This window comes from Falco biarmicus, chromosome 3, assembly GCF_023638135.1.
Source record: "Falco biarmicus isolate bFalBia1 chromosome 3, bFalBia1.pri, whole genome shotgun sequence".
Taxonomy (NCBI): domain Eukaryota; kingdom Metazoa; phylum Chordata; class Aves; order Falconiformes; family Falconidae; genus Falco; species Falco biarmicus.
Window position 1 is genome coordinate 1,141,926 of NC_079290.1, and position 25,489 is coordinate 1,167,414.

General features: G+C 42.1%; 1 protein-coding gene across 1 annotated transcript in view; it reads left to right on the forward strand.

The window, feature by feature from the left end:
* Window positions 1-25,489, forward strand: part of TG (thyroglobulin) — a 161,095-nt gene that overhangs the window by 122,924 nt on the left and 12,682 nt on the right. The window contains exons 42-45 of the mRNA XM_056330821.1: window positions 6,751-6,915; window positions 7,668-7,835; window positions 15,742-15,923; window positions 20,362-20,469. Coding sequence (XP_056186796.1) covers window positions 6,751-6,915; window positions 7,668-7,835; window positions 15,742-15,923; window positions 20,362-20,469 — 623 coding nt within the window. The remainder of the gene's footprint in view (window positions 1-6,750; window positions 6,916-7,667; window positions 7,836-15,741; window positions 15,924-20,361; window positions 20,470-25,489) is intronic.

The window sequence follows — 25,489 nt, forward strand, 5'->3', positions numbered from 1 at the left end:
GAGTTCCTACTTCACACCAGAGTAGCTCTGAGTTGTAATGTTCATTGTAATGCCCATCTATTTGATGATGAAAACTAAAAGTTGACAAGTGTGGGAGCTGTTGTGTAAGCGTTACTGGAACCAGGAGACACTGGTCAAATTCCCAAAGCTGTGCCAAAACTTGGAGCTATGGTAATTTCAGGAGAATATCCTTTCTCTTTGATGGGCTGCACTAGCAATCCTCACTTTGAAGGGACAGGAAAGTATTAGGGAGCTTGATAAGCAAATCAGCTTATAACACAGACCCATGACAGCGCTACAGCCAGTGCTCTGGGGAGCTGGTTGTACCATAACGCTCCATGATTATCGTACCAGTTACATTTTGTTTAAGACCTTATTGCTTTCTTCAAATCACGGAGGTGTGTCATGCAAGTTCCTTAATGGCATTCACAAATCAGATGCACAATGTCTTTGGAATTACTAAAAGATAGCGGGTTGGGGGATATCTGTACCATGTGTGGGAACAGGCAGTGGCAGAGCTCTGCCTTTTTCTGATCCTTCTCACCAATATCTGCCTTAGATTGGCTCTGATGGTTTTTGTGCCTTTACAAGAAGTAAGATTACATCCTAAGATGCACTCATGAATGGGGCAGGCCTCAGACAGAGCAGGAAAGATTGGTCACACTGAAGAAGAGGTTGGATTTGCTTGGTAGAACATGCTCCACTGGAAACAATAAATCTCAGCTGTGGTTTGTACCATGCTTGTAGAAGAACAGATGCATTCGCAGTGGAGGGAGGTAAACAAAATTCTCCATTTCCATGCCATTTCTGCCTGTTTCTAATGGTTATTCACTCTTGTGCCATGGTGAGAACCAGTTTACCCTTTCAGTACATTCAGCTAATAATTTGTTTTAAACAATAAGATAATTGATAAGGTAATGTTTACATCTAAATGGAAGAAAGTTTTGACATTAATGAAGTGGAGCTTTATATAACATCTTAAACTGTTATTCAAGTTACTAACCTGATACAGGCAGTCAGCGAGTCACTCGAGAGATGGACATTGCACTTGCAGGACTGCCTTTGATTCGAGCAAAGAGGGATTTGCCAAGTCTCATATATAGAACAGAAATTTTCCTTCTTCAAAATGTTATTTATAGAGGAGAGAGGACTCTTCCCTTTCCCCCATTTTTATCTGGAAATCACAGTTCCAGTAGATGGTTATGGAGGGAAAAATGTTTATATCTCAGTCTCCCTTTCCATTGCTGGGCTGATCTACCAATTCCCTGCTATACTTCGTGTGCTAGTGTTTGCCACGTGTCTGCCACATAGTTTCTTAGCTGTGGCACGGACTCCCTAAGTTGGTCCCAAGGATTTCTCCTCCATGTTCTTGAAGACAGACTTTGTTGGAAAGCCTGGGAAAATTACATTGATTTCTTCACACAGAGCCCCACAACCCCAGTGTGCTGTAAGCACTTGCCACTATGCAGAATTAAATGTCTAAGGAGAAGCAATGCAGGATACTGAAAAACAACCCTGCAAGGAAAAACAAACAAAAAAAGGCTTCGAACTGAAAACAACTTCTGAAAGTGTTTTAAATCCAGTCTTTTAGAAAATGATCTGTTAAGCTAATTGGAAAAGAGAGTTAGTGGTCACTTAGTTGCAGCTTGCTTACTTCTGCAGGGAGAAAAACCAGGATATAACCAGTCTCTTTAATCTGGCATTAACTGAAACTGAAGACGCCCTCACACAGAAGTGCAGTTTTCCATCAGTGAAGTGATTATCTTCAGGCACAAACTGCAAAGGAGAAGACGCAGTATCCAGTATCCATTTCTTGGTGTCTCTGAGACCAGCTTAAACACTTTATGCAGTATTGGGCTTTAGTAAAACACAAGCCATGTTTCAAGCGGTAGGAAACCCTTGAGCTCAGCAGTCAGGGTATTGTCAGAGCCTTGGCTATCCCGGAGGTCAAACCAGATGGTCTGACGATACTTCTGGCTGGGAACTGAATGCATCTGAGCTTGCAGAGCGCCTATCTTTAGCAAATAAAATATTGCTGTACAGGTGGCTCTTTTGGGGAATAGAGTTATCAGGACATTTCATTGGTTTGACTGTTCTCATTAGAAATTTTTTGATCTTACTTTTTGGGTGGTGTTACTGTTACTGCTGTTTGTATTTTCTATAGCATGCTGCTGGGCAGACAGAAAGCCTGCTTCCAAAGCAGTCTGCAGCCTCGCAGCCATCAGAGTAATGGCATTCATTTGGAGGGAGTGCACGTGTCGAAGAGACAAACAAGGCTCAATCAGGGTTTTCAGTTTCAAATCAGGTTGGAAAAACAAGAGGTCACGATGTGAGGAGAGGAAGGAGGTTTGGGGTTTACAGAGTGACTGATTGCAAGACTGGCTGCAGTGAAGTTTCAAATCTTTAGATCTGTTGTGAATCAGTTTTGAAAAACTTTGCAAAACGCGAGTTTCCAGAGTAAATGAGGAATTAAAAGACATTGAGCGCAGCAGCCTCTGTGGCAATTGTCTTTTCCAGGTATGTTGGGAGACAGAGGTACAATTTACCGTAACAGTCCTGCGGCGGGCTGGCCATGCCGGAGGGCAGGTGCCCCCCTGCCCGCTCTGTCCCTGCCCTCCTCAGCCGGGCAGGGGGCAGAGAATGTAACGACAGGCCCGTGGGTCGGGGTGGGGGCAGGGAGAGATCGCTCCCCAGTGACCGTCACAGGCACAACCCAGGTCTGCCCCGGGGAAAGTCAGAGCGGGCCAGTGAGAAATAAACCCGACCCTCAAAGCACCTTCCGCAGCGCTCCCTTCTCCCCGGGCGCAGCTCGGCTCCTGCCCGTCCCTGCCCCCTCCCAGCAGCAGCACAGGGCTACGGGCACTGAGGGCCGCGCTCAGCTTCTCGCTCCTTGTCTCCCCCGCTCCTCGTTCCTCTCTTTCCCTGCCGCAGCGTGTCCCCCCCGCGGGCGCAGCCCCCCCGGCCCAGCCGGCCCCAGCCCCCCCGCCCCCGGGGGCACAGGCCCTGCCCCAGCCCGGCCCCAGCCCGGGCTCCTCCCCGCGGGGCCACAGGCCCTGCCCGGAGCTGCCCCGGCGCCGCTGCCCGCGGGTCACAGCCCCCTGCGGGCACCCCCTGCCCCGGGGGGGGCCCTGCCCGGGCTGCGGGGGGGGAGCTGCTCCCCCGGGGGCGCCGCGGGCTGGGGGGGAATCTCTGCGGTTGCCCAACATTGTGATGTTCCCACTGGTCGGATGAATTTAGGACCGTGTAACGCTGCTGATAAAGATTGTGCAACGCGGCTGCAGCCACGTCTTCCCGGCAGTTCGGTGCTGAATGCTTTCATCTGGGTCATTGTCAAAAATGTCACTGGAACTTCCTTCGATGACAGCAGGTCAATCCGTAAGGACAGCTGAGACAAGAGCTGCGTGTGGCTTCAGTTCCCTCTCAAGCCCCTCTAAATGATGCTGAGATAGGAAATACCCTGTGACAGCAAGACAGCTGATGTTCGCAATTTTGTTGTGAACATATCTCATATTGTTTACAGGTTTGCTTTCTAAAAACTCCTATGCAGGATTATCTGAAGATCAGAACTGTTAGTTTTACAGGTGAATTTTTTAGCTCTTGTGTTTATAGGTACAGGAGAATTCCTGGCAAATTAAAAAAAAGAGAGGACTGAAAAAAAGAACACAGCGTTTGTTATTTTTGAGCTGATCTCATGATTTTTGCTTTCCTGATTCATGATTCTGCCATGTTGGTGGTAATATAGGTGTCATGTAATGGAAATGAACAGTACCTCCACTATCTCTGCTTCTGCCTGAATAGTCCTATTTTTTAAAGCACGCAATTCCTTCATTGCTGGTTGCTGGGACTAATCACACAAACAAATTATAGTTTTATAGGGAAAGAGGGAAGTGCTGAGAATAGCCATGTTATCCTCTGTGCCCTGAGCCTGTCTCTAATGTGGCTACAGCGTTTACGGAAGATTTCTTTTTAATATGAAAACTGCAGGCTCAAAAAGGAAGAAATTTAATTCTGGGCAGTCTCCAGCTTCTGCTCTCACTTATTTGTTCATGAGGTTTTTTTGGTGAGAATGAGGAAACAATGAGCCTGAATTATGATGTGAACGTGAAAAACAGAGAACTGGTACAGTTTTGCTTGCTGAAGTTCTGTGGTAAGAGGAGCCTTGCTTCCAAAGCCTGGAACACATTTCAAATGCACCAGGGGAGGGAATGTAACGGTATTGCTTCCAAATACTGCTCGAATCATTCCCCAAGTTCCTCTATCACCCACTTCCAGTCCCAATAAAAATTAAACATGAGTAACAGTAGCGGACACCACATCTCTTTCAAACCCCAAACACAAGACATGCTTCCTGAATGCGGATGTTATCAAAAAAAGCAAACTGAGGAAGTGGCCATTACCATGGAAAATAGACGAAAAAAGCAGAATGAAGAGGAGCACACAAACCTGTTCTGATCACTCATGCAAAGAAGAGTAAATATCCACAGCCTGAGTAAGGCTCCAAACAAGAACTCTCCTCGCCTCACAAATGTATTTGCAGAAGTTTTGGGTTTTTCTTTTACTTGTCAGGCTTGGACTGTTTCTAATGCCAGCCCATGTGTATCCAGTGCTGTGACTGGATTTGCCTGTTGTCCAGGCTTTTAGCTCTCCCACTGCAGAGCAGACTTGTGGGACACTTCTACCCAGAACCTTTTGCAATTGCTGTTTGAGTCAGTAGTTGACCCAAGGGCAGCTTTTCAGTTTGTAGAGATCTCAGAAAAAGGGGAACTTTGCACAGCTTTTACAATCCCTGGGAGGAGGTATGTTCAAAATCAAGCACACATGGGGATGTTTTGCTTGGTCCCAGTGAATTTCTGGATTCTGTATGTCATCTGATCTCAGTACTCTCTTTTCTGTACCAAATTTAGCCTTTTAATAAGGCAACTTCAGAAGTTCCACAGAAAATGCCACTTTCAAAATTTCTGAAACTTTCAGAATTTGGGAAACTGAAGCCCTTCAAATTTTTATGGTTTTGTTTAGTTTTGTTTTAAATTAATGCCATTTAGGGTTGCTGGATACTTGATAAAACATGCTGAGCATGTTCAGATCTGATGTTCAAGAATATGTTTGCCAGATCGGTGGATAAATATTGTGCAATCCTAGATTTGATTTCTCTGCTGTACCAAGGAGGCACATAATTCCTTGCTCCAAATGAAAAGCCAGGAAGCTACTCTTTTCGAGGGAAGCTGGCATGCCATGCTATGCCTTTTCTAGTTTCACTCATCCTAGTTCTGGCGAACATACTCTTCTGAAGGTTCTCATTTTTCATCCTGGGGACACACCCACACACAGAGATACTCTCATTAAGGATATTTTTCTTTCTCTCTAATGACCAACTGAGTCAGTGCACCTAGTCAGCAGCTGCCAAATATGATGCCTTACAAACACAAAATAGGCCACCGCAAAGCCCATGTGAAGATAAAGCCCATTGCTCACTCAAGTTCTCATCTAAATTGAGGACAGAAGTGAGGAATAAGACCATGTGGTGTTTATTTTTAATTCATTAGTTCTTCTGCCCTCTTAAAACCAGAGATGGCTCTTCTAGTGCCCCAGGATTGACAGTCTTAGCTTTTCCTTTGCTTATCTGCAGCCATCTGCATCTCAGTTATTAAGCTAATAACAGTGCTTGTTTTCCAGATCCCTTAAGGTGATCTCTTTCCTTAAGGAAAGAGAAACTTTCAGGAAGGTAGTAGCACTGGAAATTCTACATACAGTGAACTAAAAAGACTGTCTGTACATCCAAACAATAAACTCTTTCTAATTATTTTTTGAATCCAATTTCTCCAGTTGTGAGCAACGGTATGCTGTTAGTCTCAATGGATCTGCTTGTCTGAAATATAATAAATGCCCTGGGTGCTGGCCAGGGCTGCACAGAGTTCTTTGAGCTCAAAGAATAGAGACAATTTCAAATTATGGTTTTGCTGTTTGTTTTCTGTTTCTTTTTTATCTTGCTCCTGGTTTTATGCTTTTTCAGATTTGTAGTTATGCTTTGAGCAAATTCAGTAAGAAGTTAAGTTTATCAATTGAATAAGTTAATCAGTTGAAGTTGGAGTCTTTCATGTCATGCATCTAGTGTTTGGATATTTTTTAGAAAACAGAAGCTAATCTTAGCAGTTATTATAGTAAACTGATGTAAACATTGGGAAATTAGTCATTTGAACCATGTCAGAGCTATTCCAGCCTTTCTGTTCTAGGTCAGATCTTATCAGATTTAGGTTAATTTATCTGCATTTTCAATAAATAGTTGTCATGGTTACTCAACTGTGTTGTACCATCTTTTCTTGGTGAGGACATTTTCCATGTTGGCACAGCTGTAGGAAAGAAACACAGTCTGGGATAGAGATGGGACTGTAGCCTGTGCTCTGATTTTGATGTGCTCTGGCTCTGGCTGATCTTCTGCAACTTGGTTTAGCCTGAATCTTGTCTGAACATTTCTCTCTCCAGCAAAGTTTTCAGAAAGATTTATAATTTAGTTATAGACATAATGCAGACACTTTTCAGAGGTCTTCCAAAATAACCATGGCAGAGTTAGTAATGGCCAAACCTATGCGTCTCCTGTTTGCTTTGATCATTAGAACTTGCTTCTTATGGTTTAAATACTGGTGGTTTATATCCTGTAACTGGGCAGGTTTTGCTTCTCATCTTTTTTTACCTGCACTAGGGGACCAAGTGTTTTGACAGCTTGTGCTGACTGGTACTGTCTTTCTTTTTTAGGGAGGTTCAGCTTTTTCTCCGGCATCCATTATTACTATGAGGAGAGCGCAGACCCAAGCAGCAGTCCTGGCTGAAGATGTGGGATGCCCTTCATCCACCAGTGAGGAAATTGTAGCCTGCCTCCGCCAGTTGCCTGCTCGTGTCCTCAATGATGCACAGACTAAGGTACATGGTAGCAAAATATATGACATTAGCTAGGAATAAAAAAGTTTCCATTTACATGAAGCTGTGACGAGACTTAGAAAATAAATTGGGCTGAATTCTCATGAAAGAAGAACTGACCTAGCTTTGGTGGAGTGATGCTGATGTCCATGACATCCACCTATGAATACTCACAACTTGATTCTCCTTTAGACTAAGTTCCTTTTACATGCTTTGACCATGTCTTCCAAAATTAATCTAAATACAGGTTTTGTCTTCTTTCAGTACCTTCTCATCTGCCCCTGGGTGTTGCTCTAGAGGAGAATCAAATGTCTGTAGCTTCAGTAGCTGTATTTTTGCAGAAAAGGAAGTGGGGAGGGATGTCTGTGCCCTGTCTCTTAAGTGCGAGGCTTGTGAAAGCTGCAGTATAAACAATTCTAGAGATGGCTCCTTTACCCACAGATTAAAACACCCACTGGCAATACATTTTCCCATCAGGATTAGCATAGAGCAAATCCCTAATATTTTTATATTGTTATAAAACAAGATTTTTATTACTGTAAGACCACCAATTCTCTTGGCTTATTCAGCTTGTTTTGCTTACTGAAACTGCCAACAAAAGCATTGTTTCCTGTCAGTGATGCGTTTACACTTCCATTAACTGATCACTTGTTCACTTGAAGGCTATGAACTCAGTTGTCTGACGCATAAATAAAATGGAAATGACATGGGTAAGCTAATTTAACTGTACTATTATTACTCTTTTGCTAACCTAGCTCCTAGCTATAAGTGGCCCGTTCCAGTACTGGGGTCCCGTGAGGGATGGGATTTACCTTCGGGAACCTCTAGCCAAAGCCCTGCAGCGCCCTCAGCTTTGGAAGGTAGATCTGCTCATTGGAAGTGCTCAGCAAGACGGGCTGATCAGCAGAGCTAAGGCAATTAAGGTAGGATGAGACTCACTGTTAATGAACTGATGGTATTACTATTCTTACAGCGATGACAGTAATCATATGCAGCCAGGACAGATGCTTTTTGGTTTCTACAATTTATGAATTATATTACATGCAAATATGCAAAAGCATTGTCCATCTCCAGCAAGTCCAGTTTATGCTGGTTAATGGCATTATTATATTTGTTGATTAACATTACTGGGAGAGATATGAAAAAGTAAGAGATCAGCAATGATTTAGCATGTATTAATAAGCAGCAGCATGTTTTAATGTTTCTAAAATTATATTGCAATCTCAGTTGTATCTCACAAAGAAGAAAGCAAGCTCATAACCTGGTTATGAGGTTCTTCACTGTGCAGCAAGGCTGTCAGTCTTTTCCATGCCAACTCTTTTTTTTTTTTTTTTTTTTTTTTTTGTGGCAAGATTTTTTCTCTGTTACCTTTAAGAAGTAGCTTTTCTTGTAAAGATGATTCTGAAGGTGGACTAGCTATGACTAAGAATAGCACTGGCCTGATGTATAGGCTAATGTTCCAGGGCACAAACTGGTGAAATGGAAAAGAATCGTGTCCATGCTGTCGTTTGGACATAAAAGTCCTCAAAAACATGAAGGTCTAATAGAGGGATATTATATCTTCTTGTGAACCTCTTGCACTGAGACAGCTTATCAGCCTTTTAAAGTTCATTTGTCCTTCTCTATGATGGATAAAATTGCACTTCCCTGTTTAATGTTGCCAAATTAAATTAAAGGTTCCAGGGTGGACTTAATCTTTTAGGAGGCAGTGAAAGGTCAATCCTAGCTTCTTTCTGCTGGTAGCCAGTAACACACAGACCGATTTACTTCAGAGTTAATGACAAAATTACGCCTTTGAAAGAAGGCTTTTTGACCCACCTCAACAAAGTTCATATTGCTTGTTTAGTCTCCAAGAGAAGTTTCCTGCACTTATTTCATGTATCTTCCTCTTTTGGAATCAATTAAAAGGGGAAGTCAGACATAGGAAATAGACTGTGATGCTGGAGGCCTGCAGACAATGATCCAGACCCTGTGGGAGGGCAATAAACCTCAGTAAAATCATTACAGGTCATGTTAGGAAGTCTAGGCAGTGACATTATTTCCTTTACCACTGTTTCTATATATGACAGTTTTCTGAAAAACTGAAATGAAATTCCATGGTGTATTAGAAATTATGCAACAAATCACGGTGCTAATGAAAACCACAAGTGCCAAGAGCCAGCATTGTCAGGTTGAAATGAAAAGAAAAAGCACTTGTAACTGAGAGCTCAGTAGTAAAATGTTACCCTTCTAAAAAGAAAATCTGGAATATATTCTTTATTTAAAGGCTTGTAGAAAATAAGATTGGAAGGGGACTTGGAAAGCTGGCGTAACAGCCCTAAGAAATGGTTGTATCTGCCTCAACCTGAGAGACCTGTTTTAAAATTTGCTGTTGGAGGTCTTCTGACCTCCTTTGGCAAGGGTTTAACTATCCTTACTTAGAAGGATAGTTAACTTCTTTACTAGCTATTATAATAGTACCTACCTTACTTGGTGCTACTGCTGTAAATCAGATTCCATCTCTGTTCCAGAAAATTCATAATGTTCGTGGTAGAAGTTTATATTTTATTTTCTCTATTTTCACATTTTCCTCCTTCTATTTTCCTGTGTCTTCAGGTTTTTAGAGCTTGAGGGAATATGACTGTTTTGCCCAATCTGTATTCCTGCCTTCAGGTTGTTTTCTCAAAGACCTGCCGCAAGGTTAAACTTTCCTGATTTCTTCCTTGTCCAGGTAGTTGGTGTATTAATTGCTGGGGAACTGCAATGCTTCCTCTGTCACTAAGCTATTTAAGAACATGCATTTTCCCGGTCCTCAAGAGCATTTCTATGTCATAGCCATGACCATGCATGGTTGCAGTCAAAATCAGATGACAAAGTCCTTAGCAGGCCACAGACAACAGTGGCAGAACCTGGTGCAGGTGGTGATTGTTACTGAGAAGTCTGTGCCCCGTTTCCTCTGTCATTGTGTCATAAGGGATCTTTGATCTGTGCTAACTGTCTTCTCCCCACAATAGACCTAGAAGAAGGATTTTAGACAACTCACACAGCATCCCACCCTTCTACTTTATTCATTTTAAGGATTCCCGTGAGGCAGATCTGACTTGTATCTTTTGGGAAAACCCAAAGCTGGTTTTACTGATATACTAAAGGAAGGTGGGAGGGCTTAGCTGGTGGAGAAAGCACTGGACTCAACTAGGAGAACCAAGACATAGTTCCTAGCTTGCCTCTGATTCAACCACATTCAAACATATAAAATCTGTCCTACAGTGAGGGGACACCTCCCTGGGGTGAAAATGAATCCGTGGATGTGCTCCATCTCTGTAGAGAGAAGAATCAAGCAGGTATTTGGGTAGATAAAGGGCACGGCTGAAAAGTCTTGTGGCAAGTGTATGGAATTGGCAAAGACCTTCATTTCCATCTCCTTTAGGATGACTTCAGTGTAGTCAGAGGGAAAGGGTGGGGATAGAAAAACTTAACCCCTGCTGACTTGTTCCACCAGTTCCTGTGAACAGCTGTTCTGGCAAATTCAGAACAAATTGTTCTGGCAAGCTCTTGTTCTATTAATTCCGGTCTTGCTCTATTAATACTGATCTTGTAAATGGTGAGGAGACACAGCTATTTGGATACAAGCAAGCTTGAGACATGATGCAATTCTTATCACCTTAGACTGGATTTGTATGCAAGTTTTATAAACTCTTAGCAGTTGAGTCTTGGGAGTGAGAGTGAAACCTCTAGACTGAAACCAGACCTGAAGGTGGTAAAACTTGTTGGCTTCATGTTGTTCTGTGAGGGCTTACTGGCATTTGGGTTTGTTTGGTGTCTCCACACTTCCACTGCAACACTGCGCTTATGCCTGTTGAGGCCTTTACTATTAAAAACGAAATAGAAAGGCAGAAGGCACCACTTATGTGCTAGCAAGACGTTTATGTTCGATTTGTTTACAGTTAAAGGCTAAAGTCTCTTAGTGATGCAGCAGAGAGTACGCTGAACATTCGTGCTCAACGTCTTGCCTATGGAAATGACCATTTTATGGTGTTGACTTGAATGCTTATTCATGTGAACTGAGACAGATTTGCCACTTCCTGGAGCACTTCACACTCATCCCCAGCACAGCCATCAGACAGCTGAAACTAATTGAAGAACAAAGCAGAGTTTTTTTAAGGGAATGGCAAGTGGTACCATAGCGCACTATTATGTGGCATATGGAACAGTTAAGCTGAACCCATTAACTACAATTCCCGTGGCAGACCTTCAGGGATATTCGCTCTGAGCAGCCATAGATTAGGGCAGTTGAGCAGAAACCTCTAAAAATATTGATTTCAATTCTCAAGTGGACAAAATTTTGTCCCTGTGCTATGTATGATGCTCAAGTGGGAGGATGTAATGGTTCCTACTGGCATTAAATATATGGATTCACTCATGCTGCTCTATATCTGTGTTTACGTGTATATCCATCTAAGTCAGTATAGCCCTGTTCATATCCTCCATACGTTCTGTGCCTACTATGTAATCTCCACATTGCAAGGATTGTTAACTTTCTTTTTATTTGGAAGACTAAGGTTGTACCTTATGTGTTTTCTTTCCTTTTCTTTCCCTCTTCAGTAAAAATCTAACTGGCTGCAGAACCCAGAACCAGGACATAGGGGAGTGGAGAGATAGAAATATATTTACCTCATGTAAGCAACTGGATCTATGCAGACCAGAATTTCCATCCTGCACAACATTACAGTCAGTTAGTATCTTTATGGATAAATGTATTCAGCAACATACAACAGATGGCAGATATGTGTATATTAATTGTGATGACCGGGGGAGTAGCGTCCTGATAAGTGCCATCAGTGAGGAGAATGGGACAATATCAGCTCTTGACTTCATCTTGAAACTAGCTGGAATCCTTGAAAGACTGCTGCATGGCTGGCAGCTCTTTCACCATCTTTTGTGACGTTTATCAAAAGCCATTTAAGACCTAAGATGTGTCTCTCTCCTCTGCTCTGGTCAGACCTGACCTGCAGTACTGTGTTCACCTCTGGGGCCTCAACATAAGAAGGACATGGACCTGCTGGAGTGGGTCCAGAGAAGGGCCACGAAGGTGATCAGAGGGCTGGAGCCCCTCTCCTGTGAAGACAGGCTGAGAGAGCTGGGGTTGTTCAGCCTGGAGAAGGGAAGGCTCCGGGGAGACCTTAGAGCAGCTCCCAGTACCTAAAGGGGGTTACAAGAAAGCTGGAGAGGGACTGTATACAAGGGCATGTGGTGATAGGACAAGGGGGAAAGGCTTTAAACTGAAAAAGAGTAGATTTAGATTAGACATTAGGAAGAAATTCTTCTTCACTATGAATCACTTCACCCCAGTGGTGAGACACTGGCCCAGGCTGCCCATGGAAGCTGTGGGTGCCCCATCCCTGGCAGTGCTCAAGGCCAGGCTGGACGGGGCTGGGAGCAGCCTGGGCTGGGGGGAGGGGGCCCTGCCCATGGCAGGGGGGTTAGAACTAGGTGTTCTTTAAGGTCCCTTCCAACCCAAATCTTTATATGATTCTGTGATGCTATTATCTGTATGTACTCTGCTAGTGTTATCGATATTCCAGTTTGTCAGAAAAGTACATTTTGCCGCTTGGAAGATGTAAACATTTGGTCTACCTACTGCTACAATTTCTTTTTAAATAAAACTCTGGACCAGACTAATTCACATACTCCAGCAGCTATTCAGCAGCAACAAGAGCAGTAAACATTATTTAACTCCTTATTTAGGCAATGTTTATGACCGCTTTGTATCACCAGAACAATAGAAAGTGGTGCACCTGCTGTCTTTAATTGTTTTCTTACTTACCTTCGAAAAAAAGTTGAAAACTCTGCTATAACTCTGAGGTCAGTTGCTAATACTGCTTTAAAAGTTAGCAGAATGTAAATTATTTTACATAACATGCAGCTGTTTCTATTAATCTGGTAGCAGCTGTTGTATCTACTCCTATTTGAAAATTGTTCCTTGGTCATATATTTTCTAATGGGAAACATTTGTTGGACATGGAAAATTGGTCAAATTGAATCAGTTTCTGGAAAGTTAAAATGCTTTGCCTTTTTAATGTTTCATGGGGTTTATTTAAAGGTTTTGCAAGTATTTTGTAAGTATTGCTTGATTTTGTGCTATTATGTTACAGTCAAATACTTAGATTATATTATATTGTAGCCAAAGCAACACTTGAGAAATCCTGTTTCAGATCGTTGCTATTTTAGTGCTGATTGGGATGAAAAATCTCAAAACATCTTACAAATGCCAGTCCTGTTTCTCATCCACCTCTGCCTGTTGAATTCTTTTTCATCTGACTCAACATGTCTCAGGGACCCCACTCTATTATCAATGATTGCTGAGAAAGGTCACCAGAATTTTTGGGGCATTTTGAAGATAACAGAAACTAGTACATAGACACAGTAAAAACCTAAGACTGACCGCACTGAGTCAGCTCAAGGGTCCGTTTAGCACAGAATGCTGTTTTCAGCAGTGGCTAAGGCGGCTGTTTGTCAGAACAGGGTAAGCAAATCTGAGACTTCTGCTAAATGCTCTCCAAACCTCGAGCAGTTTGCAGCTCAGAGGCTTCCTAGCCTGAATTGGTCTTTCTGTATTTAATAACCATCACCTAATTTATTTGTTTATTTTCTTTTTAATTCAAAAACTTGTTCATTAAACTTCATCTTTCCCAATTTTGGCATCTGCAAAACCATGTGGCAAGAAGTCCCTCAGCTGTTGTATGATGATCCATCTCCTTCTCTGTGATTTTCAACCATAGTATTTATTTGATGCTTAGTAATGGATGAGACAGCGAAGGATCAGTTTCTAGGGCACCTAGTCAATATCCTAAGGTTTTTTCTCCTTCTTTTTCCCTCTGTTTTAAGTATCCATGAAAAATTTAGAATAAGGTAACAAATCCATTGAAAAAAAACACCCCACACAACAAAATGAAAGAATTGCATGGAAGTTGCTTTCTACAGGATGCTTTACACATAAAAGCTTGGGCTCTGCACTGACACAGAAAAGCCTCTGTTCCTATCCATAACTGCTAGCCAAATCCACCAGCCCCAGGCACCAAATGAGAGATTCCTAATTAGACAGCAGCAATGCTTCTGCTGGTTAGTAGGGACCTGAACTGACATGTGCTGAAGCTGACGGAAAGCTTGCTTTTTCATTCTGTGAACGTACAATCAGGTCTTCAGTGACCATTTCTATTTCTTGCAGAAAAATATACGTGTCCTTGCTGGCTTGAAACTGAATGATTTTGCAGGCAAGTGCGCTATGCAGTTTCATATGTGGCATTTGTGCACATGAAGTGATGTGTCATCTGTGAATTGCAAACCTTTTTTGAAGTACAGCGGTATTACTAAAACTGGCACCACATGACTCTTTTCACACTGCATGGGCCAACATCTAGCACAAGAAGAATTTATTACAAATACAAGGAAAATTACTAAGATCTTTTTGGACCTTGGGATATTTGGTAGTGTTTTGAAATCCCTTGTGAAGTCATGGAATGAAAATGCACAAAGCATTAGAGTACATCAGTAAGGACAGGCCTCAGCCTTAGCAGACGGGGACTTATTTTCCATCTTTCATTTCTGTGAATCTGTTGAAAAGTAATTATTCCCTCTGTACTTCCTGTATAGGGTTGTGGAAAGACCTAGCAGCGTGATGAAAACCAGCTGTGGGCCATCAAAATAATATCTTCAGTAAAGGATCTATGGTAACTGGACTGGGCAGATGCTAGCCTGTTTTGCATCAGACTGACTGCCCAAAATAATATGGGTGGTTTATTAGATCTTTCTGGAGTTCTTATACCAAATTTCAGCCATTGTGCACCTGCAAAGTGCCCTCTTTAGAAAGAACTTGATCCACGGGAAAGTTCAGGTTACTTTTATTTTCAGGAAGTTGCTGTTTCTGAACTTGAAATAAATTCTTAAAAAAAAAAAAAAAAGTCTGCATTGATAAGATAAAAAAAACTTCCTCAAAGAAAGATGTGTTGAAAACTTCCAGCAGTCTTCAGCTTTGGTAAAAATAAAATTGGGTAGGCAGTTTGGCATAGAAGATGGTCCCTCTGCTATCAGTAATTCTGCAGTGACATGAGCACTCTGCTCTGGAAAAAATGCCTTTATGTCAGGAAAGGTTTCAGACCACAGATCTCAGGGAAAGGGCATTTCACTGTAGGTCACTCTGAAAGTCCCTAGGGGTTATGAAGTTTAATGATCATGGCTGCTACTTGGATTGGGATTTGGAGTAGGAGGATTTCTTTTCCAGGGCTAAGGCAAATATCATTCCAGAAGGGACCTAACTACAGGCCTTATGGCAGCTACATTTCTTTGTAGGTGTTTCCAGAAAAGACAGAGTGATACAGCCATGAAATGACTATATTGCATGTTTGCTTTTTGGAATTTCCAAAGGAAAGGAGAAATATTCTGGAATATTCCAAAGGCATATCTTCTTCTCTCCCCTCTAGTTTTCCTTCAGGGAGCTCATCAGAAAGACAGCATTGGGCACACCTACAGTGGAGAACTGTCTATGTGGACTATTTCTGTGAGAGCCAGTGGGGTTTCTGTAGTGTAAGAGCTACATCTGCGCAGCATGGTACTGGTGATTTGGACTTACTAGGTCAGGTATTCAATCCCATAGTATGTTTTGAGGAAACCCATACTGCTGGCTGGTGACAGTCCTGGGAAAGCAGAAGTAGGACTGTCTCCTACTTCCCCTAGGAATCAGAGGTCACAGCAGAGTGGACTCGTTCCAGCAGAGGGAGATCTGAGCTTGTATTGTTCCACTAAAAATCTATCTTGGTTTTGTTTGTGAATTCCATGTATGCATTTTGTTCTCAGAAATTTGAAGAAAGTCAAGGAAGGGCCAACAGCAAAACAGCCTTTTATCAGGCTCTGCAAAATTCTCTGGGAGGAGAAGACTCCAACTCATTCATTGAAGATGCAGCTACGTGGTATTACTCCCTTGAACACTCAACGGATGATTATTCATCCTTTTCCAGGGCTTTGGAAAATGCAACCCGGTAAGAAAGTCATCCTATTACAAGTGTGTGTTTGGGGTAAAGCCAGATTTGTTTTGCTTATCTTAAGTGTGCATTTATATTCTTATATATACTCATATATATATGAGAATATATATACTTGAGAAATTCTTGTGCAAATGAACAGAAAACAAGCAATGTGATTTCATTTTCCATGAGGTTACCAATGTCATTGGTAAACAGAAATTGAACTGACTTTTTTGCCTTGTGAAAAGTTTGAATTGTCTTTCCTGAACTGTACGTTGGATTCAGACTACTAATGCTTCCTTGTGTATTCTTTCATGTCAAAGATGTCTTGGTTGTTTGCATACTCTGCATCAACTAGTCCTTGAGTCCTGTTATCCTTGTGACAGTAAAACTAAAAGACTGGCTTTTATTCACAGTCACATATTTATACAGTTAAGATATTTTTCCTAGTTTTTGGAAATTTGGAGAGTGGTCAGGTTTGAAAACTCTGAATTCAGCAGTTACATTCATTTTTATCTTACGAAATCTGCAAAATATATTTCTTCACAGTATCAGGCTTTCTACAGGTGAGTATCCTGTGTGAAACAGCAAAGCATTTGTGAATGTTAAGAAAGTGGTTCCCAATTGTATTCTATGCATTGCTAATCTCCACTTTACCCATGACAGAAGAATACCCATAAGCTTATTGATGTATTTCCCTGACCCTTGTGTTATCATTTATGCCAGCGTACAGTGATTGTATGTCATCCAATCTGCATTTTGCTCCCTTTATGTATGGTTTCCCATGGTGAAAGAAAGCAGAATCAGACAGCAGGATGCCTCTGTAGGAAGTTCTTGTGGAGGTTAAAGGAGAACACATGATATCTGACTCTTTCCTTGTTTGATCCATCAGGACACATCATAGACTTACAGTGCCTCCCAGTCTCTTCCAAAGGAAATAGTTGTCATGAAATGTCAGCAGATGCACGAGAAAATTACCTCCAGTATATACTCTCCCATACTTTGCATTGAAACATTGGAGGCAGGGACCATTGGGAAGTGGAAAATGAGCAGGGGGCCATATTCATGCCACCCAGTATATATACATCGCTTTGACCCTTAATCGGGTATGGCATCAGGGTCCAGCAGCTCTGGACAACAGTGAGTTTGAAGAGTTCATTGCCCTGTTGGACTAGGATTGCACAGCAGTCATGACACCTAGGGTAGACCATAGCGACTGGTGGGTATCTTTAGCTTGGGTCACCTGGTGGTTTGGCCTGCAAAGAAGAGTGGATTTCTCTCTCCCATGGGCAGCCACTTTGCTTTAGCCAGTTACAGTTCTTGAGCTGCAGTGGGGTGGGCCCATTTTTCCGAAAGGGGGAAAACTGAGGGGAAATCACCTTACCTCTGCTTTCCTGCCTCTACGCAAACTCAGGGGCTGCATGTTTAAGCTGCACAGATTTTCAGAAAACAAATCAAAAAAGTCTTTCCCTATTCCTGCCTCTGTTTCATAAGCAGATCCATTATGAAAACACTTGACATTTCTAAGGTGATGTGTTTTATAAGGCTGGTGGTTTGAGTCCTAGTGTGCCCGTCCACACTGTTTCACCTCTGTCCTGAGCCAAGACATCATAGCTACAAGCTCCTAGTATATGTGCTCTTAGCGTTGCAGCTTTCTGTCCTACCATGAGCCTCTCCGTGAGATCTTAGAGAAAAGATTTTCCTTTCAGTCCCCCATCAGAGTTGCAGTGTGTTGCTCCAAGGGACCTTCAGGGAGCAGGAGTTGAACAGGAACCAAAATTCAGTTGAAAACATCTGATTGAAGACAGCAGTGACCAAATCTGTTTGGGGAAGTTTTCCGGGTGGTCCAGGTGGGCCAGTGCATTGAGGTCATGGTGTAAACAAGCCAGAAGGCTGTGGGTTGAGCTTTGTGCCGTTTATCAAGTCTCATACTTTACTGCATTTGCCCTGCTTCATAGCCTGTCGCAGGGACAGGCCATCCAGCACTGTGGCATTTGGGGCCACTGCATGCAGCACACATGGAAGAGCTGTGGTTTGTAGGTGTTCAAGCCAGAACTCATCCTCAATCTCTTTCTTATCACCACCGTTACCTATGGGGCTATAATTCTTTAGTCATATTGGTAAAGTTTTAAGCCATAATAAATCACTGAAAGACTTACATCTTAACCCTTCCCCCATCCCGAGATACCTCCATAAGGAACTGTTACACCCCAAGGCTGTTGCATTTGATCATCTACCTTCAGCCCAGGGCTCAGCATGGTGCAGACACTGACCTTAGCAAATCCGTGACAGCTAGCACACAGCTTGCTTGCAGCAGGGATGTAGTACCCAGCTAGCTGCCCTGGCTCTCAGCCTCGGAGTGCCCCACAGCAGCCTTGGGGGCGTAGGGATTACCTCCTTCTTTACGACATGAGGCAAGTGACTTGGCTAAGGAAGAAGTGAATGTCTTAAAGAGTCACCACCAGCAAGCACAAGGATGAGTAGTGAAACCAGGACATCTGATGATACTTTGTTTTCTTTAAACACTTGGGAAATTACTCCAGCTGCAGTAGAAAGGGAGGGGAGACAGCAGTTACAGAATGAGAGTCATCTACATCAGTATCACATACATGGTGTGGTTCTGGGTTTTTTTGGTGTCTGGTTGGTTGGTTGGTTGGGTTGGGGTTTTGGTTTGTTTTTTTTTTAGTTTTGGGGTTTTTTTCAACAAACTTACTACCAGCACAGATGTGTAACCTAAGAAAATTTCTATGTCAGGAGGTTATAATTATTTGCTAAAGTTTTAACAGGTTTATAAAGTGTGAGAAAGCAACATAAGTGGTTGTTATAAAGTGCACACATTGTGCATATTTTGTGGTATTAAAATATTTCCACTTTTAAAATTGTTTTAGCTGCAAATCTGTGGTATTTTTACCAAGTATAAAATAAGTTTAATTTTATTTTTCTTTCTCTTTTTTTTTGTAAAAAAAAAACACTCTGGTATTCCATACCTATAAGAAACAGCCATTTCATCTTTGTGGTCACTATTTTTGTTTTGTTGTGTGGTTTTTTTTCACTTCCCAGAATAGCTGACTTTGCTGCTGCATTCCTGCCCCCCCCCCCCCACCCCGCCCCCCGCACCAACTGAGAATCAGTTTAACGTGTTGAAATGTATCTCAAAACATATTTTGAGAGCTAATGCTCTCCACAGACTCCCTAGTTTTCAAAGACCATCTGCTCCTCTAAAATCCCATGCCGGTAGGCATGTGAGGAACAGTAATTTTTGTTTCATATGGGTGTTGTCAACCGTAACTGTCAAAGAGCATTGTGATCAGTCAGCCCATAACTTGTGGTCTCACAGATGGGCTTAAAATAAACTCTGCTGAACCAAGATAGCTACCCAAACAGTGCCTTTCATAATCATACCAGTTAAATATAGCAACATGGCTTTATGCTTCTCTGACACTGTTCTTCCTTGCCATCAGTCATTCTTTTTTTACCTACCATGTCTGAAGGAGCAGCTACTCTTTCGGGTTCACTAGACTGAGAATTGAAACCTCTCACTTCCGCAGCAGATACGTTTGTGCGTGCTCATGTACTTACGGATATATAAACGCCTAAAGAGTGTGCTGAGTCTCTGGGCGCATGTAGAATGTAAAGTGGTGTATGTGCATAGATAATATTGCCTTGAGGAAACACAACAAGGTATCTTGCAGTAAGGTGCTCTGTTTTCTGCCTGCCCTTTTGAACTACTTGTGCTCCTTGCAGCTACAGCTAACCCCACCTCCCAGCCCCACTTCTTGGGGCAATGAAAGCTGGGGAAGTCTGGATGCATTTACTTCACTCATACCTTTGCATTGCAATACTTGGTGATAAATTGATCATTTAACTATCTCATTGCAGTCTTCTTGTCTGACCTTTCTCTCCCAGACATTCTATACCAGATATTCCATATTGATAAGCCCTGCCAGAGGCCCCGCAGGGTATCTCCAAAAGTGGTCACTTACTTCCAGCTCTGGAAACTCTACCCAAAAAAATCACACAGATCCAAATGCAGAAATGATATCATTGAACCTTAACCCAGGAAATATATAAATCTTTTTACTAGATGCCATTGCAACCTAGTGATGCCAGAAGGAGTTTTATACTATTACAAGCATGAGTCCCCAGAAACTAGACTAAAATGGGATTGTTTTTTTGGCCAGGATATTCCTTATGTGTCAGATATGGCTTGTTTAGTGTCATTGCCGTTGTTCAACACTCCATAAAATGGTAATTTTAGTGAAGTCTAAGCTGTACTGGGTTCATAGAGGGTGACTTTTTTCCCTCAGTGACCTTAAAGGCAGAGATAGGAGCTGTTTTGGCAGATTAAAGGTGGCTATCAATTTAGAGAGAGGTCTGTTGACTGGGGAGGGGTGTTCTTTCCTTTTTTCCAATATGTGACTGTATCTGTTCCCTGCTCCTCCTTTTTCATCAGTGACCAGTTTATCACATGTCCCATCATCAACATGGCCAGTCACTGGGCTGCTGCCTCCAGAGGAAATGTCTTCATGTACCACGTACCTGAGAATTCCTCACAGAGCAGGTATGATGTATTTTATTACGTTTCTTGGATTTGGAGTTTGCAAAAACAGGGCTGTCTGTTTGGGTGCCCTGTGGAGTAACTGGATAGATGTACGTACCTCAAATAAACAGTGCAGATTGGCAAAGGAGGGATTCGGCTCTAATAGATTATTTCTTTGTTGGCTGTATAGGAATGCTGTTTCTGAAGTGAGACACTTCAAGTTAGATGTCTAAATTAAGTTTCTCCTTTCCAACTTACCTACCTTTGCCAGTTCCAGGTAGCCTTTTAGATTTCTACCCTATATCTGATAAACCTCCTAGAAGAACCAGAACGTGGTCTAAGTCATTGGGAGTCCACAGCTCTCGAGATGAATGGGGTAACATTTTCTAAGGACTCAACATTAATTTAACAGTGCCCCCTTTTGAAGTAAATGCAGTTGCACCACATTTAGGCTGACTGGCCTTCAGTGTGGATGGGGTCTGGGATTTATTCCTTCTAGCTCCCACACTATGACTTGTGATCAGTCGACAGACTGTCTCATGGGAGGAAAAACAGTTTTGAACACAAGCATTTGCAGACTTAGGGTCTATGTCATCCTTCATGTTAGAAGCTTACTTGAAAAAAATTCAGCAGGAGAAGCTGTATCATATTTTAGCTGGAAAGTTCTAAATGCCTGTGGGAGATGCAAATGCCTTGTTCCCTTGGGCACAGAACAAGCTGGTAGTCAGAGGCTATTAAGGTATTAAGGTGACCTTCCCTGTTTTTCTTTTAGACCCAGCCCTCCCAGAAGTCAGGATGAGACACTGATGTTTGCAGGCAGTGGCCAGCACTTGGGGCTGCTATGGGACACACAACACTAGCTCCTGGTCCCTTGCTCTCAAAGGCTGAGTGATCAGAAATTGCAGTGACAGCAGCCCCTCCTGTCCCTTAGATCTGCAAAGTAGGGCAGCAAAGCACACAGGGATGCTTATCCGCTGTTTCCTTACAAGGCAGCAGGGCTAGTCCCCTGCTCTCCATACTGCCCCATACCTCTCTCCAGAAAGATTTTTGAGACCCTTTCTTTTTTCTCAGGCTTTCTCTGAAAGGGCTCAGGGGAGAGACAGCAGGTTCCTTCTGACACCATTTGATACTGTGAAGTTCCCTGTGAACCACACGGACTTTTCCCTTTCCTGATAGCATAGTGAAAAAGCATTTGAAAGAAATCAGCCAAGATCTAGGTTACAGATGAAGGCCATTATGCTGTGGTAACACAGGCTCGCTTTCTTTTTAGCTGAGGAGAAGTTAATCCTTGGGGAGCCGTTATTTCACTGGCGGCTCCAGCGGGAATGTTCGCAGTGCTCGGTTTGGCTACTTGATAGGCTCAGATAAGTGACTTTTACAAGGCTCCAAACAGGGCTGAGCTATGGTATGCCAAAAATCCAGCCACACAAAAAGAAAAGATGTGTTCTCAAATTAGCTAGCAAGTTTTCTCTTTCTTTGGAGAATGATAGTGACCCAGTCGTCTTTGATAAAATCTTAGTTGAAAGTAGATGAAATTGTACTTATACAAGTTAGACTCGCTGGCTTTGAGGCAGCGATTTTGAAATGATGAGAATTTCCTCTTCTATCTAGCCCTATTTAAGATTTCACTTGCGCTTATGTTATTTAGCTTTCCTCATGCTCTCCAGTACAGTAGTAGCTTATGTTGCACTTAGCTACACATTTTAATAATATTTCTATTGTCAGTGGTCTTCTAAGCAGATTACTTTAAATTTTAGTGCAAAAATTATTAGTTTGCTTTTTCATAACCCTCTTTGAAAGAACAGACAAAGCCAGTATGCTGTCTGGAACTTGTGGGAACGTGAGGCAAAAGCTCAAATGCCTTAGGCTAAGCCACTTGCAAGGAGAAATGGGCCCAAACCGGTATGCTGCATTTACATTCTTACTCCTTTCATCTTTATTTATGCTTAAGTATCCTTAAAATAAATGTTGTTTAAGTTGCAAAGGCGAGCACTTAAACAGAGATTGCAGAATTCAGCTTGTTCATGTACCGAAGGATCTGATCTGACATTATGACGTGACTACTTATGAAGTGATACCCTTGTTTTCCCAATGGACCCCACACTAGATTCTCTGCTGAATATACTGCAAGTTTTTTGTTTAACATTGTTTCATTCATTCCTAAATTAATCTTTCCTTTTCCTTCATCACATTTTTGCCATGTGACCTCTCTCCCTCACCCTTCCTACAGCATTTCCCCCTCTATGTAAGTAATATACGTGCATTGCAGGCTGTCCAGCAGCCTCACTGCGTGCCAGCAGTGTGGTGCTGTTGAGGGTAGGAGCTTCTCATGGGAGGGCAGCCTTTGCTAAAAAACAAGAAACCATCAGTAATCTGAAAAACACGGAAGAGTGTTTGGGAATATTATTTGCAATTTGCCCTACCAGATTAAAACCAGTAATGTACATGAAACAGCCTTCAAGTAGAGTATATAAACTAATCTTGGGGAAAGACCTAGCAACCATGTCACCAACTTCCAAGGGACTTCCCTAACCACTGGAGCAATGAGTCCTGATGGTTCTCAAGTTCTTCTTTGAAAATTGTGACTCTTCTTAGGAGGAGGAGCAGAGGCAGATACTCTGCCAAGTAGCCTACAGCTTAGGCGGTTTGAAGTGTCTCAGCAGAAGTGGGAATTGAATCTGGGACCCTGCAAACACTCTAGCTATTAAAATGCTGAATAGAACTGTGTTACAGCCATCTATTTCTGTTAATGAATGTAATAACCAACAGTATGCTTTGTTGTCATATACAGGACATGTACAGGGTATTTTGTGAGTACACATACTGGCTGAGATCCCCCTCAGTGCATTGCAGCTGGAGGAACACCTCATTAGATATTCCTGATCGCTCATAGGCATTTGACAGAAAAATGATTTCTCAGCCCATTTGATATTGAATCACGTCTGGATTTGCTGAGATACAGACCTCCGCTTGTAAAAATGGAAACTTCTAAAGTATTATGTCCATAGAGTAACACAAGAGATAAAATAATGATTTTTTTTTTGGTCTTTGGTGTCTAAATTCTTCCTAAGATGTCAGTTTACACAGGATATGGACCTTTCACTCTTTGCGTTTGTTATCGATATCATAAAGAGGATGATGATAATATATATTATCTATAATAACTGCTAATAGCTGCCTCACAGATGTATAGGAAAAAGTACATAAAAATAATACTGTGTTCAGATAACTACAACAATGGAAGACTGTTTGCTCTTAGGTAAAATATTCTGGCTAGGGAAATGGCCATTCACTAATTAAGATAAGGCACAGCACCGCAATGCATTCTCTGATTTCTTCTGTCACCCCTCTCTACTTTATGTGTGTCTCCCAAAATGTGTAACAGAACAGAGAGTTAAAATGCAGAGATGAAAAAGTACTGGTATTTCCTCTTGTTTCACATGGAGCAGTCCCTTAATAACTCACAGCAAGATAAACAAGAGGGAGGGAGAAGTCAGCCAGTAAAGACAGACCCAACCGCAATGATGCAAAGCGGACAAAAAGTTATTAAACAGGGAGGAATTTTTACCACTAAAAGTCAATTAGAAAAAGTTTGTCTCACAACTGAAGGTTTCTCAAACGTATATACATACACACATTCAAGCACGCATAGGTACAAGGATAGGATTAAAAAGCCCACTCTAAACTGATGTCTATGGCATATGTGGAAAATCGCATAAAAACCATGAACAGTTTTCATATAGATGAATGGATATTGCAGAGAGCAAACTAATATCTCCTTCCACGTGGTAGCATTCTCCCAAGCTTGGCATGACATTATGTCTGCTTTAGTCTTCAGTTCCCATTTGAATAAGTAGAGGGATGCATAGCCAACTCCTGCATTAATGATCTGTGGTAAAAATATATACATAACCCAGATGTCATTTTCTCACTCTCTTTTTGAGAACACTTAGACCTTGGAGTAAACATTTATTCTAAACAATGCGGGAGGAATGTGACTGCTCAGCATTGCCTAGGATTAGTGGGGAGGGCTGGAGTGCAGCTTTAGTTATAGCAAAGAAGTATGTGATAGGACAAGTATATTTTGACAAGGATAATATTATTAACTGTAAAAAAATTTGCCTCATTAACTCTTCAAGAGGTTTCTGTGTGATTTTTGCATATTATATGAAGTAGCGCTGCTTGCCATGCCAACATAGTTTCCAAGTCACACTGTGGTGACAAATGTGCTCTCTTGGCTGATGGTGGATAAAAATTGGTGCTCTGCTCACCAAGGAGGCCAGATCATCAGCTGCAGCAGGATAGCAAAGCATCATTGTTGTCATTAAAGGGGTCTAAACTGAGACTTAATGAGGCTCTATCTTATTAACATTACCATAATAATTGTCACAAAAGCTTTTGTTAACTGTTGTGCACTGGACAGATTCATCCAAGATTAAAGAGCTGCTATCTGCTTTAAGTCATTTTAGTTGGGGCTGTCTTTACCTCCTGACTATGCACTCATGTGTACGTTGGTGTGAGTTGTTAAACGACCACTCCATACCGATGCTCATATAGTTGGCTGGATTTCGGTGACACTCTTGATGAATCCTGTAAATGAAGGTGAGAACTGACTGATTAAAAAAAAATTCCACTATGCCAAGTATTTCTGTTTTCTATTTATTATATATGCTGTGCTAAATCTGGCTGTTCTTACTACCCCTTTAACTAGAGGAGATTTTTCTAATCCTTTGATTTTGTAATAATCATACCCCCGTCCTTTACTCTGTCCACCGCTTGAGGTTCTCCTGACTGTACCTGTTAGTCCATGAGTACCAACACCCCCTACATTGGGGGGCCACAATGTGAACTGGGTGCTGTGGTGGCAGACAGAAAGTTATGTCTCCAGACTTCAAAGAAATTAATCTAAACATAGAGGGCATATGAGGCACCAGCGAGTTGGTAACAAGAACGACAAGATGCACATTGCCTCCATAGTTGGGCAGGCACCACAATTGCCTTAGCTACGTACACTTGCTGCAACAACAGCTCGTCATTTTCC